Source organism: Nicotiana tabacum, chromosome 16, assembly GCF_000715075.1.
Source record: "Nicotiana tabacum cultivar K326 chromosome 16, ASM71507v2, whole genome shotgun sequence".
Taxonomy (NCBI): domain Eukaryota; kingdom Viridiplantae; phylum Streptophyta; class Magnoliopsida; order Solanales; family Solanaceae; genus Nicotiana; species Nicotiana tabacum.
The window spans coordinates 168,634,420-168,657,090 of record NC_134095.1 but is presented as its reverse complement, the minus strand read 5'-3'; the positions used below and the strand labels follow the sequence as shown (position 1 = coordinate 168,657,090).

Genomic DNA, 22,671 nt, shown 5'->3' with positions numbered 1-22,671 from the left:
GGTATATTAATAATATCTATTTAAATATAAATAAGTGTATAAATAATATGTGCATATATACATGATTTTTTCTAAAAAAAAATACATGATTTATAATATACCACAAACATATATTATATTTTTTTCACGAAATATATGTATTTTATTTCATTGGAATGTACATATATATAATTTTGCTAGGATTAAGTTGAATAAAAAGGTCCATGTATAAAAAGGAAAAAATATTATGTAATGGATCGATGATATATATTTAAATATAAGACGTGTATAAACAACATATGCATATATACATGAATTTTCCTAAAAGAATATATGATTTATAATGTGTATATACCACAAATATACATTATAATTTTTTCATAAAATATATGTATTTTATTTAATCAGAATATAAAGATGTATAATTTGCTACATTACATGATATAAAATGATCCATGTATGGAAAGGAAAAAATTGTTATAGAATGGATTGATTTCTAACGAAAATATAAAGCATCTTGTGGATTGGAGAGAAACAATAGGGAAAGATATTAAATACTAGGACTGCCTTATTAAACAGCTTGATTCTTGTTGATTTGAATTGATTTAAATGTGATATATGTATAAATATTTTATTGCCATATTTGTTGTCACGGTATGGATTTCCCACCCTCGTGAATCGTGATGGCACTTACTCGTGGAAGCTAGACAAACCACGTATTGTAGAATTAGTAACTCATTTATTAGCCCTTTTTAACAATTTAAACTAACATGTGATCAACAATAAAACATTAACGATAAATAAAAACAAGTGGAAGACTTAATCTGAATAATTAACCATAACCAGTACGACAATGCCAACATACGTCTCTACCGGGAATTCAGTGTCACAATATCACGGACTATCTACGAATACTACATACAAGTGTCTGAAAAGGAAGTACAATCTGTCTCGGAAACAAATGAAAACAGAATACATAATAAGATAGAAGAGAACGTCGGGCCTGCGGACGCTTGCAGGACTACCTCGGGATCTCTAACTGGATTGAATGCAGTCACCCAAATGCTATGGTCCAAACACTGTCGCTCCGGGGTCTGCACTTAGTGTAGAGTGCAGTATCAGCACAACCGACCCCATGTGCTGGTAAGAGTCTGGCCTAACCCCAGCGAAGTAGTGATGAGGCTAGAACCAGACTACCAAATAAACCTGTGCAGTTATATAATATACAACGGAAAATAAAACAGGAACAACAAGTTAAGATGGGAGGGGGTACATGCTGCGGGGGTATATCAATATCAACAGTAAACCAAGAGAAAAGGCATAAGGACAACTTAGAATTCACAGCAAAACAATAAGGAACTTGTAACCAATCTATAAACATTTTGTATCATCAATGTTGCGGCGCGCAACCCGATCCCAACACATAATAACACTGTTGCGGCGTGCAACCCGATCCATATTATTTATCACTGTTGCGGCGTGCAACCCAATCCGATTATATTATTGTTGCAGCGTGTAACCCGATCAATATTATTTATCACTATTGCAGCGTGCAACCCGATCAATATTATTTATCACTATTGCGGCGTGCAACCCGATCCGATTATATTATTATTGCAGCGTGCAACCCGATCCAATTAAATCATTGTTGCGGCGTGCAATGCGATCCACATATAATATTGTTGCTGCGTGCAACCCGATCCAAATATAATATTGTTGCGGCGCGTAACCCGATCCAAATATAATGTTGTTGCGGCGTGCAACCCGATCCACATATACAATCAACAACAATTATAACAAGAGTCCCGGCAAGGGATCAATAAAGAAATACACTATCCCGGCAAGAGAATCGACAGTAGGAGTAAATACATCCCGGCAAGGGAGAAACAGCTATAACCAAACTTGCTCCACATCTAACTGCCTCAGTTAACACTAATACTCAATCATAAGTAATTTCCACGAGAATAATCATAATCCTTGCTCAATACAGAGAATCATCAACTTAAGCATCCGTAGTATTATTTAAGAACACAATAAATTTCAATTTAAGACTCACGGTCATGCTCGACACCAACATATAGATACTCGTCGTCATGCTTATACGTCGTACTTAACAAGAAACAAGTAGCAAATATGACACAACTCCTAATCCCTCAAGCTAAGGTTAGACCAAACACTTACCTCGAACTTCTACGGCCAACTCAAGCCTCAAACATCGCTTCTCCCTTTGAATTTGGCTCCAAATCAATTGTACCTAGACATAATCGACTTAATAACATCAATAAACTCTAAACAATCCAATTCCAATGCTTAATTATAGCCTTCCTATCATTCTTCCCAAAAAGTCAAAAATTGACCCCGGGCCGGCTTGGTCAAAATACGAGGTTCGGACCAAAACCCGATCACCCATGAGCCCATGAGCCCGAATATATAACTAGTTCCAAAATTCGACCCCAAAACGAGGTCTAAATCCCAATTATACAAAAAGCCCTAACTCTACCCAAATTTCTAATTTTCTACCCTTAAGAACATGATTTAAGCCTAGAAATCTAATGGGTGTTAATGGAAATTGAAGAAAAAATGAGTCTAAGATTACATACCAATATATTTGTGGTGAAGTTATCTTTCAAAAATCGCCCAATTTGAAGTTTGGAAGAAGAAGTTATGAAATTTTGATTAAGTCTCGTTTTTGCTTCTGTTTTAAAATCACTAGACAGGCCTTTATCGCGTTCGCGATACGCGATAGGCCTGTCGCGTTCGCGATGGGTTATACCTAGGTGACCTTCGCGTTCGCGACCTTAGGCTCGCATTTGCAGAGCTTTGACCCCTCAATCCTTCGCGTTCGCGGGCCAGTGGCCGCGTTCGCGTAGAACAAGTGAGAACCCCCCTCCCAGGCCAACTGCCTTACGCGTTCGCGAGTGGCTGGACGCGTTCGCGAAGGGTACTCCCCCCTCAGCCTCGCGTTCGCATCTCAGGCTTTGTGTTCACGAAGAAGAAAACTGGTACCTGGGAAATTTGCCTTATGCGTTCGCGAGTGGGACCACACGAACGCGAAAAACAAAATTCATGTGCACTGAACAGCAAAAACCTGCAACTTTCATAAGTTCAAAGACTTTCCGAAAATCACTCGAGCCCTTGGGGCTCCAAACCAAACATACGTACTAACTCAAAAACATCATATGAACTTATCCGTGCGATCAAATCACCAAAATAACCTCTTAAATAACGAATTTAGCATAGAAATCTAAGAAAAATTCTCAAAACTTTCAAAGTAGGAATTTTCACAACTACGGGTCCGAATCACCTTAAACGACTTCCGTTTCTTACCAAATTTCACAGACTCATCTTATTTCACATATAAGACCTAGGGCTCCGAAACCAGAATACGGCCCCGATACCATCAAATTCTAAATACATTTCATTTCCAAAACTCATAGAAATTTCCAGAAAATAATTTTTTAAAAAAATTAATTTCTCGGGCATGATACCTCAGAATTCGATTCCGGGCATACGCCCAAGTCCCATATTTTTCCACGGACCCTCTGGGACCGTCAAATCATGGGTCCGGGTCCGTTTACCCAAAATGTTGACCGAAGTCAACTTAAATCCATTTTAAAGACAAAATTTATCATTTTTCACAGATTTTCACAAAATGGCTTTCCGGCTACACGTCCAAACTGTGCACGCAAATTGAGGTAATACCGAAAGAGGTCTTTAAGGCCTCAAAATGCATAATTTATTTTAAAAACAAGTGATGACCCAAAAGGTTATCACATTTGTTAATCATTAATTAATGCTAATCTTTTGTATTATATTTTTAATAGTGTGTTATTAGTGAGAGTAACCCATTAAAATAGCATGGTCTAGCCAATTTTCGGACTGGTCAATCAAAAATAGTCAGCGTTTGCCAAGTCATTGAAAAATAGCCACTACTTTGCTGCAACAGAGACCGGTCTAGCATAATATACTGGAGTTCGGTGCACCTGTGTATGAACTTCCAGCATATTATGCTGGACCGGTATACTTTGCTGGCTCTAGTGTAATATACTAGAGACTAGAGTACCGGTGCTCTAAACTCCAGTATATTATGCTGGACCGGTATATTATACTGGAACTCCCCAGTATATTATGCTGGAGTATTTTTCCGGATTTTAAATAGTGTTTTCGTTCAGATTTATCTTTACATAAACAGTGGCTAAATTTTGATTACTTTTGGAACTGGGGCTATTTTTGAATGACCACTTGTAAATTTAGCTATTTTTAAATTTCTCCCCATTTGAACCCTAGTTTCTCCTTCCATCCAAAGTCGCCAATCGCGTCCTCTTTTTCGAGCTCACTAAGGCAAGTGGCGCTTTGTGTTTGTCTGCGATCGTGCCTAGATGAGCAGTTCATCTAGAGCTGCTATCTGGGACAAACACTAAAAACTAAGGAAAAAGTAGCTTGATGCATAAAGTACCCATATTCATATAGGGTCCAAAAAACTCGCACCTCAAATATATCATAAGCAACTTATTACCTAATGTAAGCATTAATGACGGATATTAACTATTTCTTCTTCACTTATGCTAATGTAAGAAGGTTCTTAATCAGAAGACTTTATATAAATATTAAGTTAATTAAACTTACTCTTAAGTTCACAAGCATTTGGAGTCTTTTTGTAGAAACTTTAATATAATATATATCATAATATCCTCACGGGTAGCATATATTAGGGGAAAGTGCACAGTTAGCCACTAATAACACATGTATTTACTTTTAAGCCACTGTTTAAAATGTCTTTAGTCTTTAGCCACTGCTTTAATAAACTTTATTTGTCCAGACTAAAATACCCTTCTGCTCATGTCCTTAACTTTTGAACTTAACTTCAGGACTTCAGGACTACATGTCCTTAACTTTTAAACTTGTAATTCTAAGTTCAGGACTACATGTCCTTAACTTTTGAACTTAACTTCAGAACTTCAGGACTACATGTCCTTAACTTTTGAACTTGTAACTGTAAGTTCAGGACCAAGTGTCCTTAACTTTTGAGCTTCTTAGTCTAAGTTCAGGATCTATTGTCCTTAACTTTTGGGCTTCATAGCCTAAGTTCAAGACCTATTGTCCTTAACTTTTGAGCTTGTTAGTCTAAGTTCAGAACTTCAGGACCTATTGTCCTTAATTTTTGAACTTGTAACTATAAGTTCAAGACCTATTGTCCTTAACTTTTGGGCTTCTTAGTCTAAGTTCAGGACCTATTGTCCTTAACTTTTAAGCTTGTTAGTCTAAGTTCAGGACTTCAGGACCTATTGTCCTTAACTTTTGAACTTGTAACTATAAGTTCAAGACCTATTGTCCTTAACTTTTGGGCTTCTTAGTCTAAGTTCAGGACCTATTGTCCTTAACTTTTGGGCTTCTTAGTCTAAGTTCAGGACCTATTGTCCTTAACTTTTAAGCTTGTTAGTCTAAGTTCAGGACTTCAGGACCTATTGTCCTTAACTTTTGAACTTGTAACTGTAAGTTCATGACCTATTGTCCTTAACTTTTGAGCTTGTTAGTCTAAGTTCAGGACCAAGTGTCCTTAACTTTTGAACTTGTAATTCTAAGTTCAGGACCAAGTGTCCTTAACTTTTGAACTTGGAACTCGAAGTTTAGGACCGAATGTCCTTAACTTTTGAACTTGTAACTGTAAGTTCATGGTCCATAACGTAGCAGAAAACCAAACGTTATTTGCATCTTTTCACAAAAAAAATAAAAATAATAATAATTGCAATTTACATATAAGATTGATGTCGAATTACACAACATAAAGCTAATAACAAAAAGAAACAACTAAGAAAATAAAAGACTACATAACCTAACCAACCAAAAGAAAAAGAAAAATAAATAAAACTCAGAAAGTTTGTTTTCTAATGTTTTCTGTTCTAGTTTCCTGCTAAAATAAATATCAATTAAGGTAATTGGTACTAGTAAATAGGGAGAAATTCAAAAATAGCCAGATTTACAACTGGTCGTTCAAAATAGCCCATTTTCAAAAGTAATCGAAAGCCAAAGTTCATACTATCTGAGAGGTATTTAAAGTTTTCTGTTCTAGTTTCTGTGGTTTATAATTTTCCATAAAATTATTACTACATAACAAAACCAAAATTTACAATGTGTTAAATCTAAGTCTCGCTAAGAAACACTAAAGAAGAAAATCCTTCCGGCACAGTTCTTCTCCCTAACATGAGAGAGATAGAAGAAATGATAACACAGTCTTTTCATATTAATTATAATAGACTAGTGACTACTATTGCTAAGCATTAAAAATGCTGGATAAATAATTAATACCACTTTAAAAAGTGGCTACCCCACACAATTTTTACCATATATTATGAGTTAGGTAGGGCTTGTATTTCTTATTCTTTTTGTGTATGCCATGCACAACAAAGAATTTTTATTCTCCTTTTTTCGGAAACGGAGGTAACTTTTCGGCCGCGAATTTATATGAAATCAATACCCTAAATGATTATAAATATAAATACGAAAATCAACTATAATTTTAAAAATATTATATCTGAATTCATAATTTTAAAAGTACAATTTCGCAAAAAGAACCTTAAAAATCAAATTCACTAAGTCTAAATGTTGAATTTGTCTTTGCTATTATATGTAAGTTTGTGAACATCTTGTGAAGCTTATAGGCCATGTTTTTTTCTTGGTTTCCTATCCTGTGTTTGGTACCCGTATTAGGACCCTAATTAATCCGATTCACACTGTGTAAGATTTATTAACGGGAAAGCGTTCTCTATTATGATTTCTTTCATACCCATAGTTCGAACCTGAGACATGGAAAAGCATTTTCTACCATGATTTCTTTCATACCCGTAATTTAAACCCGAGACATGTAATAATGAATAAAGAGTTCATATCCATCCCATCTCAACCGTCAATGAGAAGCATGTCACTAAACCTACCAACCACTAGTTCCTTAAGGGTTCTTTTTTTTCTATCTATTTAGTACTCCATTTGTTTTCCTTTTTGTTTACGTTTTAGGATCTAGAGTTTTCTACTTATCTCCTCTTTTAGAGTATTGTCAATAATTGTCTAAATTATTTGAATATCAATCATACAAAAGATAGAAAATTTAATATCTGGCCCACCTTGATTCAAATAATTGAAGAATTTCTGATATTTTATATTGAAATTAGCTAAGGTGGACACATGAGATTGCAATCACAAATATAAATAAGAAAAATCCTAACTTTGCCGTCCCATATGAAACCATATTTGGCCCTAAAGATGGACAAGTCACGGACAAATTAGAGGAGATGACGTGCCCAATTTTTTAATTTTAGTAAATCTTTTTTAATAGAAAAGTAGTTTACCATATAATGATTAATGAGAAAGCATAAAATGTGTCATTCTTTCTTTTATTAAATACTAATAAGAAATAGTGTCATATTAAATAAAAGAAAGAATTTATATAACAGGGGAGATCGCATTTGAATAATCCAAAAATAGTAGTCTAATTCCTATGTTTTAATTTAGATAATATATTTTACTTATCGAGAGTCAATTTAACTAAATCTTGAAGCTAAATTGAATTAGTTCAACTAAGTATTTTAAAATTAAAATTTTAAATATTCAAAAATTTTACCAAAAATACTATAAGTTACAATTTTTCTTATGATTAAATTTCGTAACTGTTGTGGATAAATGATTAAATAAAAATATAATGATGTTTTGGATAAGTGATCATATATCAGTATAATTAATTAAAGGGATGTTATACAAGAGAAGTACAGAATAATTGTTAGGTAAAAAGTTATTTTCTATTACTAACACGTACTATTATTTCCATTCTGATCTTTATGCGGATATCCTTTTTCCTCTTTTAGGGTGTGTTTGGTATGAATGAAAATATTTTTCGGAAAATCCAATTTTCCCCTATTTAGTTGACTTAAATGTTTTGAAAAATATTTTTCTCATGAATTCATTTTTCTCCAATTGGAGGAAAATGTTTTCCCTATCAAGAGAAGAGAAAAGATTTTCCCGAAGTCTTACTTTCCCCACCATATTCCCCATCCTCACCAACCCAACCCACACCCACCAATTCTGTAGCATAAAAAAATATTTTTCTAAAAAAGTATTTTTTACTCTTTAACCAAACGCTAGAAAATATTTTTCAGAAAAACTTTTTCACACACCAAACAAATAAGAGAAAATAAGTGATAAAACCACTCATTTTCCATGAAAACATTTTCAAGGATCGTACTAAACACACCCTTAGTCTCATTTTTCTTCTTTTTTTTCATGTGATTTTTGTCCATATTCTAACATTAGCTACTTCATCTATTGCCTTAAGATTTTGGGTTGGATGCTTAGATTTTTTCACATTATCTGCGCTAAACTTTAGTAAGCCTGCTTTCACAATGGCTAACCACTTTCTCTCTTCATGTTCCACCTTTTTAATCTTTTGTGTTCAAAAGGATTAACTTAGAGTCGCCACCTAACATTTGATTTCAGTGTGTCAGGTCACCGTTTTTTTCAAAAATAATAATTTAATTGGAAAATGTACAAGAATTGCTTACACAATTTCAGACATGGAAAGCCGTACAAATATCTAAGGAGGAAAATGCAGAAGCAGACGCATTGGCGAATCTCGCATCTGTCACGGATGTAACAAATGTAGAAAATGCCATAGTTATACATGAATTGATGCAGCTGGTTGAGACTGATACCGAGTATGGATTTAGAATCGGGTCTTTTGGAAATGGATGGAAGGTGAGAATTCTGGCTTTAAGGCTTATAGGTGGGCTTTATTATTTTGGGTTTGGAGAAGGTCCAAAAAGCCCTTAAGCTTAGTACGGTGGCTCTTAAATAATAAGGGCATTTTTGCGAAGAGAAATATGCATACAATGCTAACCTACTACATCTTCAAATAAATCTGATATTTTTATTTATTTCTTTAAAAAAGTAAAGAATTTAGATTAATATGAGGGGTAATTTGGTAATTTAAGAGACATTACAACTTTCTTGTATTAGAATTTTGAGGGTCCTCCTCAAATTCTACCCCCGTTTGGTAAATGATCTTCCGTTGTTTGCGTGCGATGAAACCCTTCGCGAACGCGGGACTGCCATCGTGCATGCGAAGAAGGAAACCAGAACTGGACACCAGAAATTCTTTAGCAGACTTCCAAGTTCAAAATTGATCCGTTAACCATCCGAAACTTACCACCACCACCACCCACGATTGTCGACGGCGGTTCTGTCACTCCGCCACCACCTTAACTTCTCTCTCTTTTCACCTTCACGCACTAGTTTTAGAGCTTACTCTACTTCTTCCTCCTCTTCTCTCTCCAGCCGACTCACCTAAAATGCACAAATGAAAAGCACATACTCTAATTTATATTGTAATTAAGGTATTAAGCATTTTGACTCAAACTACTTTACTCTTAATACCTTGAAACATTTAGTCCACCACAATATATTTCCCCTGCTTCCACCTTGAAACTTTGAGGTATATCTACCGCGTCCGCAGATCGAGGAGTTCCCCTCTGCGGCTGGGTTAGCATCACCACCCATTTTAGACGCCGCCAAGGGAAGGTCGCCCTCTGAATATACTGCGGCGGTGGGAGCCATTTTGGACTCCACTCGTCGTCTTTTAGACGGACCTTCCCCGTCCACCTAACGGATTAAGGTGCGTTAGGGCACCTAGACTAATTGACTCAATTAACCAGTTTGCATTACCAGAGATTACGGTAAGGGCTCGAGGAATCAAGCTACAACTTCACGATCATGTCCACTCAGATCGAAGCTCGAACCTGCGTTTGAACCTTCAGTTCACCAAAAGCATTTCTGGCTCGGTCAGCTTCGCAGACACCTCAACTTGATCAAAATAACTACTTTAAAAGTCTCTGACCATCGACTAAGCTTATGTGGGCATTAATTACGCGCATTTAAGAAAGGTTGGACCAAGCTATCCGACCGAAATTTTTTATTTTGTGTCTCATACAACTGACACTAGTTGTATGAGACAACTTTTTTATCTCACAGTTTTGTGGACCCAGATTTCTGTGGACCCAGAAGTGTAAGATTGGGATGGGGCATTTGCATCTACACCCGCTTTTTGTGTCACGTTTTAACTTGTGCCAGCTTTATAAAAAAAATTGCAAACGTACCTGCTTTTTCGCATAACTTCAGCATACGGGACTGAAGTAGCAAAGGCAATCACGCAAAACTTCAGCATTCTAGTAGCCGGGCCTGAAGTTCAGCTCTAGAGCTGAAGTTTTTTGTTTTTTAACTGGCGAACTTCATCTCTAGAGCTGAAGTTTTTGTTTTGTAACTAGCGAACTTCAGCTCTAGAGCTGAAGTTTTTGTTTTGTAACTGGCGAACTTCAGCTCTAGAGCTGAAGCACCACAATTAGCAGTGATTTTTTAAGAAAAATAGTGTACATCTTCTCAGCTCAAACACGAATAAACATACAAAAACTCCAAAATTTTACAGCTCATCCTCTTGATAACTTAAACTTTTTCCTAAGACTAATTTGCTGTAAATTTGGAGCTACAACTGCCAAACTGTTCAATTAAAAAAAATTGACCATATAACTAAAGCAACATTGCTTCTGGAGATAAATACCAATTTGTTTTGTAACTTGAAGAAGAAAACGAAGGAGGAGAAAGTTATTTAAAAAGTGGATACAAGTTAAAAGTTTTAAAAAAAATAGGTATATATTAAATGGGGGCGACCAAATAGAGCGCCCCGTGCAATTTTTACGATTGAGATCCACAAATTTGTGAGACAAAAATGGGCCTCATACAACTAGTGTAATTTATACGAGACACAAAATAAAACTTCTCCTATCCGACCTTTCTTTTTCTCCGTCTTGTCCACTCTCACGACGCTATTCCTCTTCATCAAGCTCACTCATAAATTTTTCCACATTAAAACTGATTTTTTATGTTATTGTTTTATGCTTCTAAAATATATGATGGTTTATCCAATGTTGTTTTATAAAGATTGATTGAAATCGAAAAAGAAAAGAAATAATACTGATCAAGATCTCAATAAATTATAAAGCTAAGCTTAGATCAAAATATAATCAATACCATTACCACCACGAGAGTAAACTCCAGTATCCATTTTTTCAGCACCCAAAAACTCAAATACATGTGACAGAAATCTCAATAGCCAATGTGTGAACCAAGCCTTAAAAAGAATAACATAACAATAGTCGAGTTGCATGCGTAAAATAGTCGAGTTGCATGCAAGCTAGCCTGGATACCACCGGTATTAAAAAACGAGGAATAACATAACCAAAGCAGGTACCCAGTAGAATAGTCGAGTTGCATGCAAGTTGGCCTGAATACCACCGGTATTAACAAAAACAAAGAATAACATAACCAAATAGGTCTCTTGATGGCAAACCCCAAATGTTATATTCCTTTTGTATCGGTTACAACATATAATGTATACACCCTTTAATTAACAAATACATGACTCGAAAGAGACGAGACTTCAATGAACACAAACTCAGATACACTGATCAAATCAAAGAATCAATCTGGCTGCTGACTTTCAACCAAAAACCAAACTTCAAGCAGGCATCACATAATCGTAAAAATATAACTATCATGAGCTATGGTCATTGAGAGAAGCAGACGGAAAAAAAAAATGCTACATAATCCAGGCAATATGTACCTATAAAAGTAGGTTGCTCTGGCGAGAAACATGTCAAACAAATGTTGAGAATTGCAAGATGGAGATGGTAGCGTGGGACGCCGTTTGGTTTCCAATGCAGATTCTAGAAGAGATCAACTTTTCTTTTGTGCATATCTTGCTTCCATTTAGGCAACTTATAGAATGCTTCTTTTTTCATACCAAGTACAGACTCAAACTCCTCATCCGATAGATAAGCCTGAAAGAAGACCATCAGAAATGAGAGAAGGAATGAAGTTTCATCAAGATATAGGAATGTCAATGGTATTTGAGCTACAAACCTCTCTTCGCTTAAAGTCAATCCCAGTGACAGGGTTGTCAGATTTAGCCTTCAGCTGTTCATAGCTAAATATAGCCTGCCCGCTTTCATTTCCACCCTCATCCTGCTCTGCTTCTGGCTTTGGTTCTGACCCATTAGACTCTGCAGGCTCAACAATCTCCGTAGGTTCTGAAGCTTTTTCAGAATCTTGGACCTCAGCAGTAGAAAGATCATTTTCTGCTATGGCGGAAAAGTAAGCATCGAGGTATGTCAAACTACTCCAACAACTAAACTTAAAGGTCAATTTTAAGTAAATGATTCAATTTTCCATAGGAACTGTCAAAATTGACTTTCCATGCAGCCAATATTTCCCTCAATATCATTAACTGACAGCCTAAGCACATAAACTTGCTATTATAACACTTCAAGAACAATAAGCGCACATAATTCCATGCATAAACAGAACCATCAACATAATTTATACATGTATGTGCACAGAGATAATTGCATGCGAGCACTTGAAATGTACTGAATTAAAAGCTCGAGAGCTAAGAAAAATGATTTTGTCATGGGCACAAGATATCTTGATACAATAATAGAATAGATTCAAAAAACACACAAATGGAGAATACACCGAAAGCTAGTAGCAAGAGGAAGAGCAAAGAAGATTTTTATACCAGCAGGGCCAGAGTCTGCTGATCGGACAGGAGAGCTTCGGCTTGACCGCACAGGTGAGCTTCTGTTTGATCGGACGGGAGAACCACCCTCAGATGACTGCTTTTTTTCAGCTGTAAGAACACCAGATAACGCAGCAATGGCAGCTGCTCTTTGTGAAGCTGAACTTGTTCCGGCAGGCCTAGTTGCAGAAGTAGCTTTTGGAGGAGATGGGGAACTGAAAGCAGAGTTCAACGCAGCTAAGGCTGACGCCCTTTGGGTTGGCCCACCTGACCCATTTGACCTTTGCTGATTCTGAAATATAGAGAAGGCCGTTAAGCACATTGGAAATTTTTTTAACATCGGAGATTTATCACATTCGATGCTTGGTTGATAATGACAGAAATCAACCCTTAACAATTAATAACCATGAGATCTACACTGATGATTTTGCTTCTGCACATTCTTTCAGAAAACCTTCCCTTAATCTGAAACATTTTGAGACCCAAATATCATTTTTATTTGCAGTTATTGTTCCTTCTCCTATTCCACATTCTTTTGTTATATCATTTTCTTTTTTCTTTTTCTTTTTTTAACCCCTTTTTGGAGAACTGAGGGAGGGGAGCAAAGGGCTTTAATATGATCCTAAAGTAAACCCAGACAGAGATATGAAACTTGGTACCAGGGAACGCCAACCGAAAATATTTTCTTCATTACACTTCTAGTATGGCCAGCTTAGATAGGAAAATGTACATTGTCACACATGCTAGATTGGCCTCTGAAAGGACTTAGCAACTATGCGATTCACGGATTTCAGATGTCTTGAGATGACAGATATGGAAAAACAATTGCAAGTACAAAAAATAAATTGAGCATAAATACATTTTTGCTTGATGAAATCTAGTAATTACCTCTGAAGCATGACCAACCCCAAAGAGTAGCATAACCTTCTTCTGGAATGAGTTTCCATGGGCCTGGTTAAATAGTAAGGTAGTTTAGTGCAAAATAAAGATCATATTATTCCTTAAGAGGTGGGAAAAAACACTCTTGAGATAACTGATAAGATCAATATGTTACAACTACAGATATCGTGGAGTACCAGAATTGCAGTTAAAATATCCATGCAGAAATTCACCCTCAAGGAAAGTAACTTAATTTGTCTTCAGCAGTGAGAAAGAAGAAGCTTCAACATGTTAGTTTAACCCCTATTACAAAGCTATTGACAGAGATCCTTTTTTAAGTGAGATCATTTGATATTATTACAAGTGCATGATTTTGGTTTAAAGATCAGAAACACGTATTCAAATGTTGTCACTACGATAGAAGTAATTAGCTGTTGCTCAAAAACAAATACTAATATACCCCATCAGTGATTGACATATTTAAGTATAGCAATTTGTATTCCCTATCCTCTCCAAAATTATAAAACAAATATATAAATAACGGATGACCCGTGCAACTCTTCTATGGCAACAACATAGTGTCTAAGATTTCCATATCAAAGTTCGTGACAGAAAGTCTCATAATGACAGCCAGGTGAAAGGTTTAGTCGCGTACACTAGCTTTTGCAGGATCCCATGAGAAAAATGTTGTAAAGAAGCAAGGCTCATTTCCTTCTGTTACTTTGTAGAGTGGAACATTTGGTGATAATCCTTCCAAAGATGCAGCCATCTCTACGTATTTCTGTAATCATATTAAGGATTAAAATGTAAATTAGAAGACACGCTTACATAAAAGTAAATGCCTATGATAGCCTTGCGAATTACCTGTCCAACGTCAAAAGCACTCTGCTTTTCTTTGGAGTCTGCTGACTGACCAATCCAAATAAACACTTCAGCATGTGTGTCGAGTAGTAAGACGTCCTCGGTCAATAAATCATCTTGAGAGAAGTTGTAGATTTCTTCAACCTAACAAGTGAGTAGAGAACAAATTTAAAAAGGTAAAGGATCTTAACAGAAATTGAGAGATTTAGAATTCATACTATAGAGTATTACCTCAAATTTTCCTGGATATCAACGTGATAACATGGAAATCATTAAAAAAATCGTTAGCAGATGAAAGCAATCCTTATTGCAAATGAAAAATCAAACGAAGTATATGATAATGGATGCACCTTTATTAAATGAATAAGCGAACAAGTGGGGATCCCGGGAGACTTCTGGAGCCACTTTCTTGCTGGTATAACTTTGTTTTCCTCCAAGAGCAAACCAGAAAGCTGAGCTCTCAGTTCCCTCTTTAGTGTGTTTCACTGTCGCTCCCGGCTGAAGTTGCACAGAAAATTAACTCAATTAGTCCCGTGTAGCACACACTAAGACGATACGGGATAAAATGTGTCATCTTTTTCCAATTGGAGTAGATTGTCACCTTCCATGCTAGCTCGAATTATGAGAATTGCCAGATAACAACTTCAAGCAACTTTTAGCATGAAATAACTCACTCACTGTCTCACTCGCTGTAGATATGGATATATTTTATTTTCATAATTAACTCTATATTAGGGGAACTCTCATAAACTCAGTGGAATCCGCTTGAGAAAAGAAATTTAAATTCCCCTCCAAGTCTTTGGATATTTCAAAGTAAAACCATGAGCACTTTCTCAAAGAGTACTTAAAAGATTGGGCCGTCCTCACCTTCAAGAATTCTGCAACCTTAGCTGCTAATTGCTGCTGCTCGTAAGTACTCTGGTTACCGTGCCAACTGAATAATGAAGAGCCAGATTGCAGAAGAAAACACTCATTAGAGTTCAGCGAAGCTGGCACCTGACAGAGTTTAGACACGAAAAGAGAACAATAAATAATCCTGGTAGAAAATTATCTGAAACTTTAGTAGCCAAAAAAAAGTTGAAGGCCCGTAAGCTTACAGCATCAACTTGAACCGCTTTGTTATTATGCACCGAAGTTCCAGATAACCGAATAAGTGCAACTGAATCAGCAGCATAGGTTTCATCATTCAAGCCTTTATCAGCAATATAATTTTTGTAGCCAGAGCTCAAACCACCCTGAGGAAAACAGAAATTCATCAGGGTTATTGAAGAAGTAAAATCAAGTTCTGCAGCAACAGCAGCATGTATTACGCTGTACCTTGAGAACCAGCATGGGTTGGAAGATTGCAACAAATTGTGGAGGTTCTTTCCCTTGAAACACCCGACCCTGGACAATGGTAAATATCAAATTAAAACCTAGCCGACCTTTTGAGAAAGATAACCAATATGTGACGAGTAATACCAGTACAGGTCTTCCTTTAAGCGAATTGCACATTGTACTGGCCAATCGAGCAGCCATGCTTTGGTCCTCCTGTATCAAAACACATGACTTTATCACGTACAGAAACTGGACAACACGCATTCAGAGTCATTACATATCTACAACAAAGCAGAAAAACGAAACACAAGCTAAAAAAGGGAACTAGATGAAAGCACATGGCGGGTCTTTTAGTCCCTTCAGATTTAATTTGACCCCCTCCCTGGTGGAGAATATCGGAACCTCCAAACATTTCAAAATAAACCAAATAGTATTATTGCACTATAGTACTCAATCCTTGAATTGACATTCCTATAACACACTAGACGCCTCACTTTAAATCACTTCACATATTATAAAAAATCACATCCACCCTATATGTTGCTCGGACTTTTCAAAGTTGCTACCAGGTGCGTGTCGGATCCTCCAAACGTGGTGCATTTTAGAGGACCCGACACGAGCACGGTAACATTTTTGAAGAGTCCGAGCAACATAATATCTACCTCACTCTAATGTAATAAATCATGTTTTATAGGTAAGACATTCTTTTATAAATATATCCATACTGGCCTAATTGAAAAATAGTTCACAAGAAAGTATTAGCATATGAGAATCATTTAAACAATTGAAGTTCTTAGATGTAAACCATTACATATTATGATTTCATTTCCTTTGTTTCACCATGTTCACCATGTCCCTGAAGGACTAGCTCACAAGCAAGTTAAAGACAATACAACAACGACCCAATGTATTCCCACAAGTGTAGTCTGAAGAGGCTAGGATGTACCCAGCCTTAGCCTTACCCCTACCCCTACCCTGACAGGTAGAGAGACTGTTTCCGATAGACCCTAAGCAAGTTAAGACAATGAAAACTATAATTCTCAGAGGCATGGCATATCAAGATAATTATGCAAATAAAAATTATGGAAAAAAAGATGCATGCACCCTTGATTTGCAGTGACAATCCACATTACCTCAATACTGTCCTTTCCAATCCACCAGCATAGATAATAATCTTCTCTCCTATCATGAGAGTGGTAGTTGTAGAGAACTACATAGCAATCTCCACTGTAGAATTTACCAATATCTTCTTTTGGGACGGGTGTCTTTGCACTACCATTAATGCGCCAAACCTAATAAATCTCATGTTTTTAGTTAACAAGCTGGTAAATCAACACAAACATTGTTGATGAAATGGAAATAAGGGTGCTGCTCGAACCTCTACTTTTCCACCCCCTTCAAGCAATGGAGGTACTTCCTCAACTACAGGAGCACTTTTGCTGGCACCTTTGACACCAACACCTTGTTGCTTCAACAAAGCTGTAAAGATGCGACAACAACTTAAAACTACTGACGACAAACAACATTACAATTCTTCACAAGTTGAGAGTAAATATACCTGCTACTTTTCCTCTCCCCTCTTCAGGCGCAGGTGCGGATCCTGATGGCCAAGAGTCAAAGTTGGACTTGAAAGAATGGGGCTCATAACCTTGAATAACCCGGGTTACACGTGTTGCCTTGGGTCTATTTTGAGAGACAAGATATTCCTGGGGATATTATGAGCCATTTAGCCACAAGAAACCATATCAAACAAGAAACATGTAGATTAAGCAATTCTACCTCTGCTGTTTGAATGGCAGCTTTCCTCTCCTCCAGTTGAGTTACACGACCAACCCAAACAAATACCTCAGCACCGCAATCCAAAAGATAGCATTTGTTGTTTTCCAAGCTGGACTTTGAAAGTTCACCATCCATAGAACTGACTTGACCATTGATACTGCAAAATGAGGAAGCAATCAGCTTCAGCACTAACACCAGCAAAAGTTTGACATACGCAATTCAGTGATGAGAAAGTAGCAAGCATAAGGGCATTGCAATTGACATAGAAATGGGGGTAAAAAAAGGGAATCAAAGTCATCAACATGATTTACTTAAAAAGTAACAATTCAGTCAACAATCTCAACCTAATAACAAACATAAGATAAAAGAAGGAAACACTACCTGTAAAGTTTAGGAGGTGTCTTCTCGGGAATAATATCATCTTCAGTAACAACCTTTTTGCTAATTGGAGCAAATCCACCAAACAAAACCCAGAACGAACCAGAATCAGACTCAGCTTGCAAATTTCCATCATCTGAGATATACAGTTGAAAAGGTATTGAGTAGTCAAGCCCACAGGTATGTCACATAAAATTTAGGAAAGTAAAAAAAGAGCGGTATGCTGCACTAGATGCCGTACATGGCGGATAAACATAAACACTGACTCTGTCCAACCGTATGGTATTGGCATCACAATAAAGACCATTCCCCATTAGTTTACTAATAAGTCTAAATATTTGTTCCCTATCTTGGTTGATAATATGCACAAAAGCATGGCAGCATTCAATGGCGAACTCTACTTTTTGAAATTTTCCACCTGATGTTTAAGCGTGATGTTGTTTTTATCGTTTGAGAAAACTTTCAAACATTATATGAACAATATCACTTACTCCATCCATCCTGATATGAGTGTCCTACTTCGATTTTGATGGTCAAATTAATAAAAGTTTAGAATGATATTAGACAGTTACTTTTCATATGAAAAGTACGCTGAAATGCTACCAACTGCTTAATGTATTAGTTGCAAGGGGTAGAAACTAAATTAACCAAAAATCCAGAATTAAGGGCAGATAACCTTTTTAACAATCAGAGTCAAACAAGGACAGCTAAATTAGGATAAAGGGAGTGTAAGAATATATACGAATTGATCCGCTTCTCTTTCTATTTTCCATGGTTTGTACGTACCAACTATTGCAACATCACACGTCCCCTCGTGATATTTTTCCTTCAAAAACTGAATAATTTCCAATGCTTTGGCCCTTTCCTGGATATTGGAGTTGGCACCATTGAACTGATATATCTTGTCTTTAGTGTCCAGAATGAACACATCATCATGATTTAGAGAGGACCGGGAGAACGGGACCTGAAAACATTTTCAACTCAGTTATAATCAAAACTCAACCACAATTTGACGATCTCAGACATTAGCCGTTAAGATGTACCTGCTTCATCCTCACAACTCGTTTACCCTTGCAAATATACAGCCTTGTTTCAAATTCTTCCTCCTCTGGTTTCTTGAATCCAGATGCAATACCACCTTCCAGAGGTATAATACACGGTTTAAAGTATGACAAAAATTTGTCAGATTCGTGACCTTGGATTTCCCGATACTGTACTGCTCGCCCTCCAAGAACCGCATCAAGCTCCACTGTTTTGATAGCTGCAGTTCCAGCTTCATCCTAACAAAGCATTCAATTATAGAAAATGGAAAATAACATAAGTTGGATCTGTAGCGAAGAATGAAACTGAGTTCATACCTGACTAGTATCCTTTCCAAGCCAGAAGTGTATATCATACAAGTAAGCACCTCCCTTTCCTGAAGTTGTCTGAAATTTAAAATGGAAGTATTCCAGGTTATGAATATATAAAAGTCACTATCCCATGAAGTCAACAAGCACAAAACATTTTCTTAAATACCTCAGTATAAAATAAAACAAAAACTTATATATCAATATGTACCTGCAAGATGATGTATGAATCACCCGAGTAAAATTTTCCATAATCGGATTTTGGCAAAGGAACTGGCTGGAAATCCTCAATTCTCCAAATTTCGGTTCCTCTAAATAGAGTTAAGTAGAATTCTAAACTTCAAAATTTTCTGACAGACCAAGTTACGCCATAAACAATTAACAAAAATTGCAAGCACTCACAAACAGTCAGAAAGTAACTAAACACCTTCCAGCTTCCTGTACATAATCCATCAAATAGAATGACCTCAAGAAATATGAAATGAAACTCAGATAAGGATACACTCTTTGACCTGCACCCTGAAATGCAGGATCCAAAGCTTTTGCAGAGCTAGACATTGTGCAAAGTCCTTGTTACCACTTCTTTCAACAACGGAAACTGGAATGTTGAAGGTCCTAAGCTCAGCTATCTCAATATTCTGAGCAAACCAACTGTACAATGGAAATGAGAACATCAGTATTTATGGAATACAGTCCATATTGATAAATGCAACAAAACTAGGAAATTCATCAACATATACAGTACCAAAACATAATGAAATCTTCGTTAGAACATATTATGGGAACAAATCAATCTTCACAACAGAGAGTTCATCACATTTGAAGCGTGATACAGCTTCTTTTACCAAATTCCATTCCACAAAACCAATTTAGAAGCTAGAAATCATCCTACCGGTAAATCCAATCACCATCACTTAAGTATCAGCACTAAGAACTCTTAAGTATTTTCATAAGCGTCTAAAATGGAGATGGTTGAAGTGGCGCAGCTACAGAGAGCAGGGTTGAATCACCAAATCCACTATAAAATAAACAAAGAGTGTAGTAGAAGAGAGATACCCCCTTTAAACGACAAAGAGTGTTAATCTGATTTAATTCGAATTAAGGAGGCATTCAATTTTAAAGACTTGGCAGTCTTTTATTCTTCAAATGAAGAAATCTTGTCATCTGTCTAAAACTGATTTTGGCAAATGCAATCAAAAATAGGTCTTTCAAAAGTAATTTTCTTCATTCCTACAATTCACTAAGTCGTCCATACTTATCAAGTGGAAATATCTGCCCCTCGCAAGCATCAAAATGGCATACGAATGGGCAGTTTAAATTATTCTGAGTAGGAGTGCTCTCAAATGTTTGTTCATAAGTTCCTAAAACATTAAGACTTGCATTGAGCATCTAATAATTGCAGCACATTCAAGAATCAATGATCAGGCACTTTTCCAATCTTAACATGAGAATACTACAACCAACAAAGTTTCTTTCGAGAGCAGGCAGAAGAGTAGTTCGAACACCTTTTCATATATAGCTCCTAATCCAATAAGCAGCCAACAAAAGCAGAAAAGGATTTCAACTGAACTTTTTCTCTAAGTTAGTACACCAATCAAATTCCAATAAACTGAGAATGTAGTCAAAAGTTATAGAATTAATATTCACATTTTTTCCTCTATTCTCATCGAACCCTCTGTGCTCAGATTTAGAGGAAGTATCAAGGAAGCAGAGAAGCATTATCAAGTCAGCAACATTTCATGCTTCATTATATCTCAACTGAACTGAACTGCATTATATCTCAATCTAAGCAACAACTACTACGCCTCAAAACCCAAACTAAGCTGTAGTCAGCTACATGAATCCAATAGCAATTCCGCTTGATTCAGAAACTCAATAATCGGTCCGTTAATACAAATTCGGGGTTCTTTACTTGTCAAAAACAATACAAATTAGGGGTTACTCTAACACTAAATGGTCTCTGCATTTTTTACTAGCATATAAATCTCTAAACTAACAACAACAACAATCGACCCAGTGAAGTCCCACAAGTGGGGTCTGGGGAGGTTAGTGCGTATTACAGCTACCTTGGGAGGGTAAAGAGGTTGTTTCCGATAGACCCTCGGCTCAAGGAAGGTATAATCTCTAAACCAAAAAAAAAAACTCATGGTAAACATCTGAATTTTACATTCCTCAGAAATAATGTGCACCTTATAAAACTAATGATCTATTGTAAGATTACCTAATATAATCAAACATTACTCATCCAAAATTCAGACACTAACCCCCAATACAACAACTTTAGCCAATAAAAATCAAATCAATACGAGCATTTGACAAATTTAATCAAAGAGATCAACTATATCCAAAAGAAATCAAATCTTCAAAAACCCATTTTGACAAATTAAAACAAAGAGTTCATCCATAATCACCTACAGATCAAACAAATATCTGCATACCAATTAATCAAATTTGAAATATAACTGAAAACTAAATAAAAAACAGATCTTTACAATAAAATCAACAAATAAACATATAAATTCAATTCACAAAATCAAGATCTGAGGTAAATATGATCAAAAAATCAAAACCCCAATTGATCAAAACCTCAAAAATGATTGTAGAAATCGCACCTTTTCTTTTCCTAGAGAGAGATCTATGAAGCACAAAATTCTCCCTCCCACAGAAGAAAAACGAAAAGGGTGTGTAAAGCTGGCCAAATATGAAAGAAAGAGAAAAAGGGGTATATTGCAAAGCTGGCCAAATATGAAAAAGGAAGTGAATAATTGTATGTAATGGGGTTTCAAGATTGTATATTTTGGCCCCTCCTCCTTTTTTTTCTTTGTTTCTCTTTTTGCTTTTGAGATTTGGGATTGGCTGGAAATTTTTTGTAATAATTTTTTTCTTTTTGCAGACAAGAAGAAGAAGGAGAAGAAGAAGAAAATGTATAAAATTGTGGGAAATAGAGAGAGAGAGAGAGAGAGGTTAATGATGATGAAGAGAGGCACCGGCCATGCTGGCTTTTTCTTCAGTTTTTCGTTGTATTTTTTGGATTTTTCTTGTTTTTTTTTTTTCTTGATTTTTTTCTAGTATTTTATATTAAGGTTTTATTTTTTCTTTTTGTTAATCATGTGAAAAAATATGAAAATTATTACCTTCCTTCAATTTTATAGTGGCACTATTATCAAAAAAAAATATTTTAAATTAATTTAATTTTATTAATTAATAACATAATGTTACAATCGCAAAAATATCATGGTAAATTTAAGAAAATAAGTTTTAATAATTTTTTTTTTATTTTTTTTTCAATTTCATGCGAGCAAAAAAATAATAAAATATGGCTACATTGAGAAATATATTCAACGTAGTTAAGTGAAATGCAATTACAAAATTCCTGCTCACTGTTATTGGTAAACTCAAAAATAAAAGTAAAACTAAAAATAATAAAATCTTTATATTGTTAGACATGATCTGTAGCAAATTTTTCAAGTGGGTTAATAACAAATAAGTCAGCAGTTTGCAAATGTGACTATAATC

General features: G+C 35.9%; 2 protein-coding genes across 3 annotated transcripts; both read right to left on the bottom strand.

Moving 5' to 3' along the window:
• Positions 1-11,353: 11,353 nt before the first annotated feature.
• Positions 11,354-22,149, bottom strand: LOC107813400 (villin-3-like). Of its 2 annotated transcripts, none has more exons than XM_075233617.1 (22): positions 21,768-22,149; positions 19,658-19,806; positions 19,367-19,466; positions 19,165-19,233; positions 18,850-19,086; positions 18,593-18,770; positions 17,810-17,942; positions 17,429-17,585; positions 17,208-17,355; positions 17,028-17,128; positions 16,783-16,941; positions 15,794-15,862; positions 15,650-15,718; positions 15,430-15,567; positions 15,200-15,328; positions 14,564-14,830; positions 14,336-14,476; positions 14,127-14,252; positions 13,481-13,543; positions 12,593-12,884; positions 11,938-12,152; positions 11,354-11,855 (listed from the first exon to the last, which is right to left on the bottom strand). In XM_075233617.1, the coding sequence occupies exons 2-16, from the start codon at positions 19,711-19,713 to the stop codon at positions 14,654-14,656; spliced, it is 1,920 nt and encodes a 639-aa protein (XP_075089718.1). In that variant the 5' UTR covers positions 19,714-19,806; positions 21,768-22,149; the 3' UTR covers positions 11,354-11,855; positions 11,938-12,152; positions 12,593-12,884; positions 13,481-13,543; positions 14,127-14,252; positions 14,336-14,476; positions 14,564-14,653. The 2 variants fall into 2 exon arrangements, with proteins under 2 accessions (XP_075089718.1, XP_075089719.1); XM_075233618.1 differs by having other exon boundaries at positions 14,683-14,830.
• Positions 11,742-14,240, bottom strand: LOC142170510 (villin-2-like). Its single transcript, XM_075232440.1, has 5 exons — positions 14,127-14,240; positions 13,481-13,543; positions 12,550-12,884; positions 11,938-12,190; positions 11,742-11,855 (listed from the first exon to the last, which is right to left on the bottom strand). The coding sequence occupies exons 1-5, from the start codon at positions 14,238-14,240 to the stop codon at positions 11,742-11,744; spliced, it is 879 nt and encodes a 292-aa protein (XP_075088541.1).
• Positions 22,150-22,671: the final 522 nt, after the last annotated feature.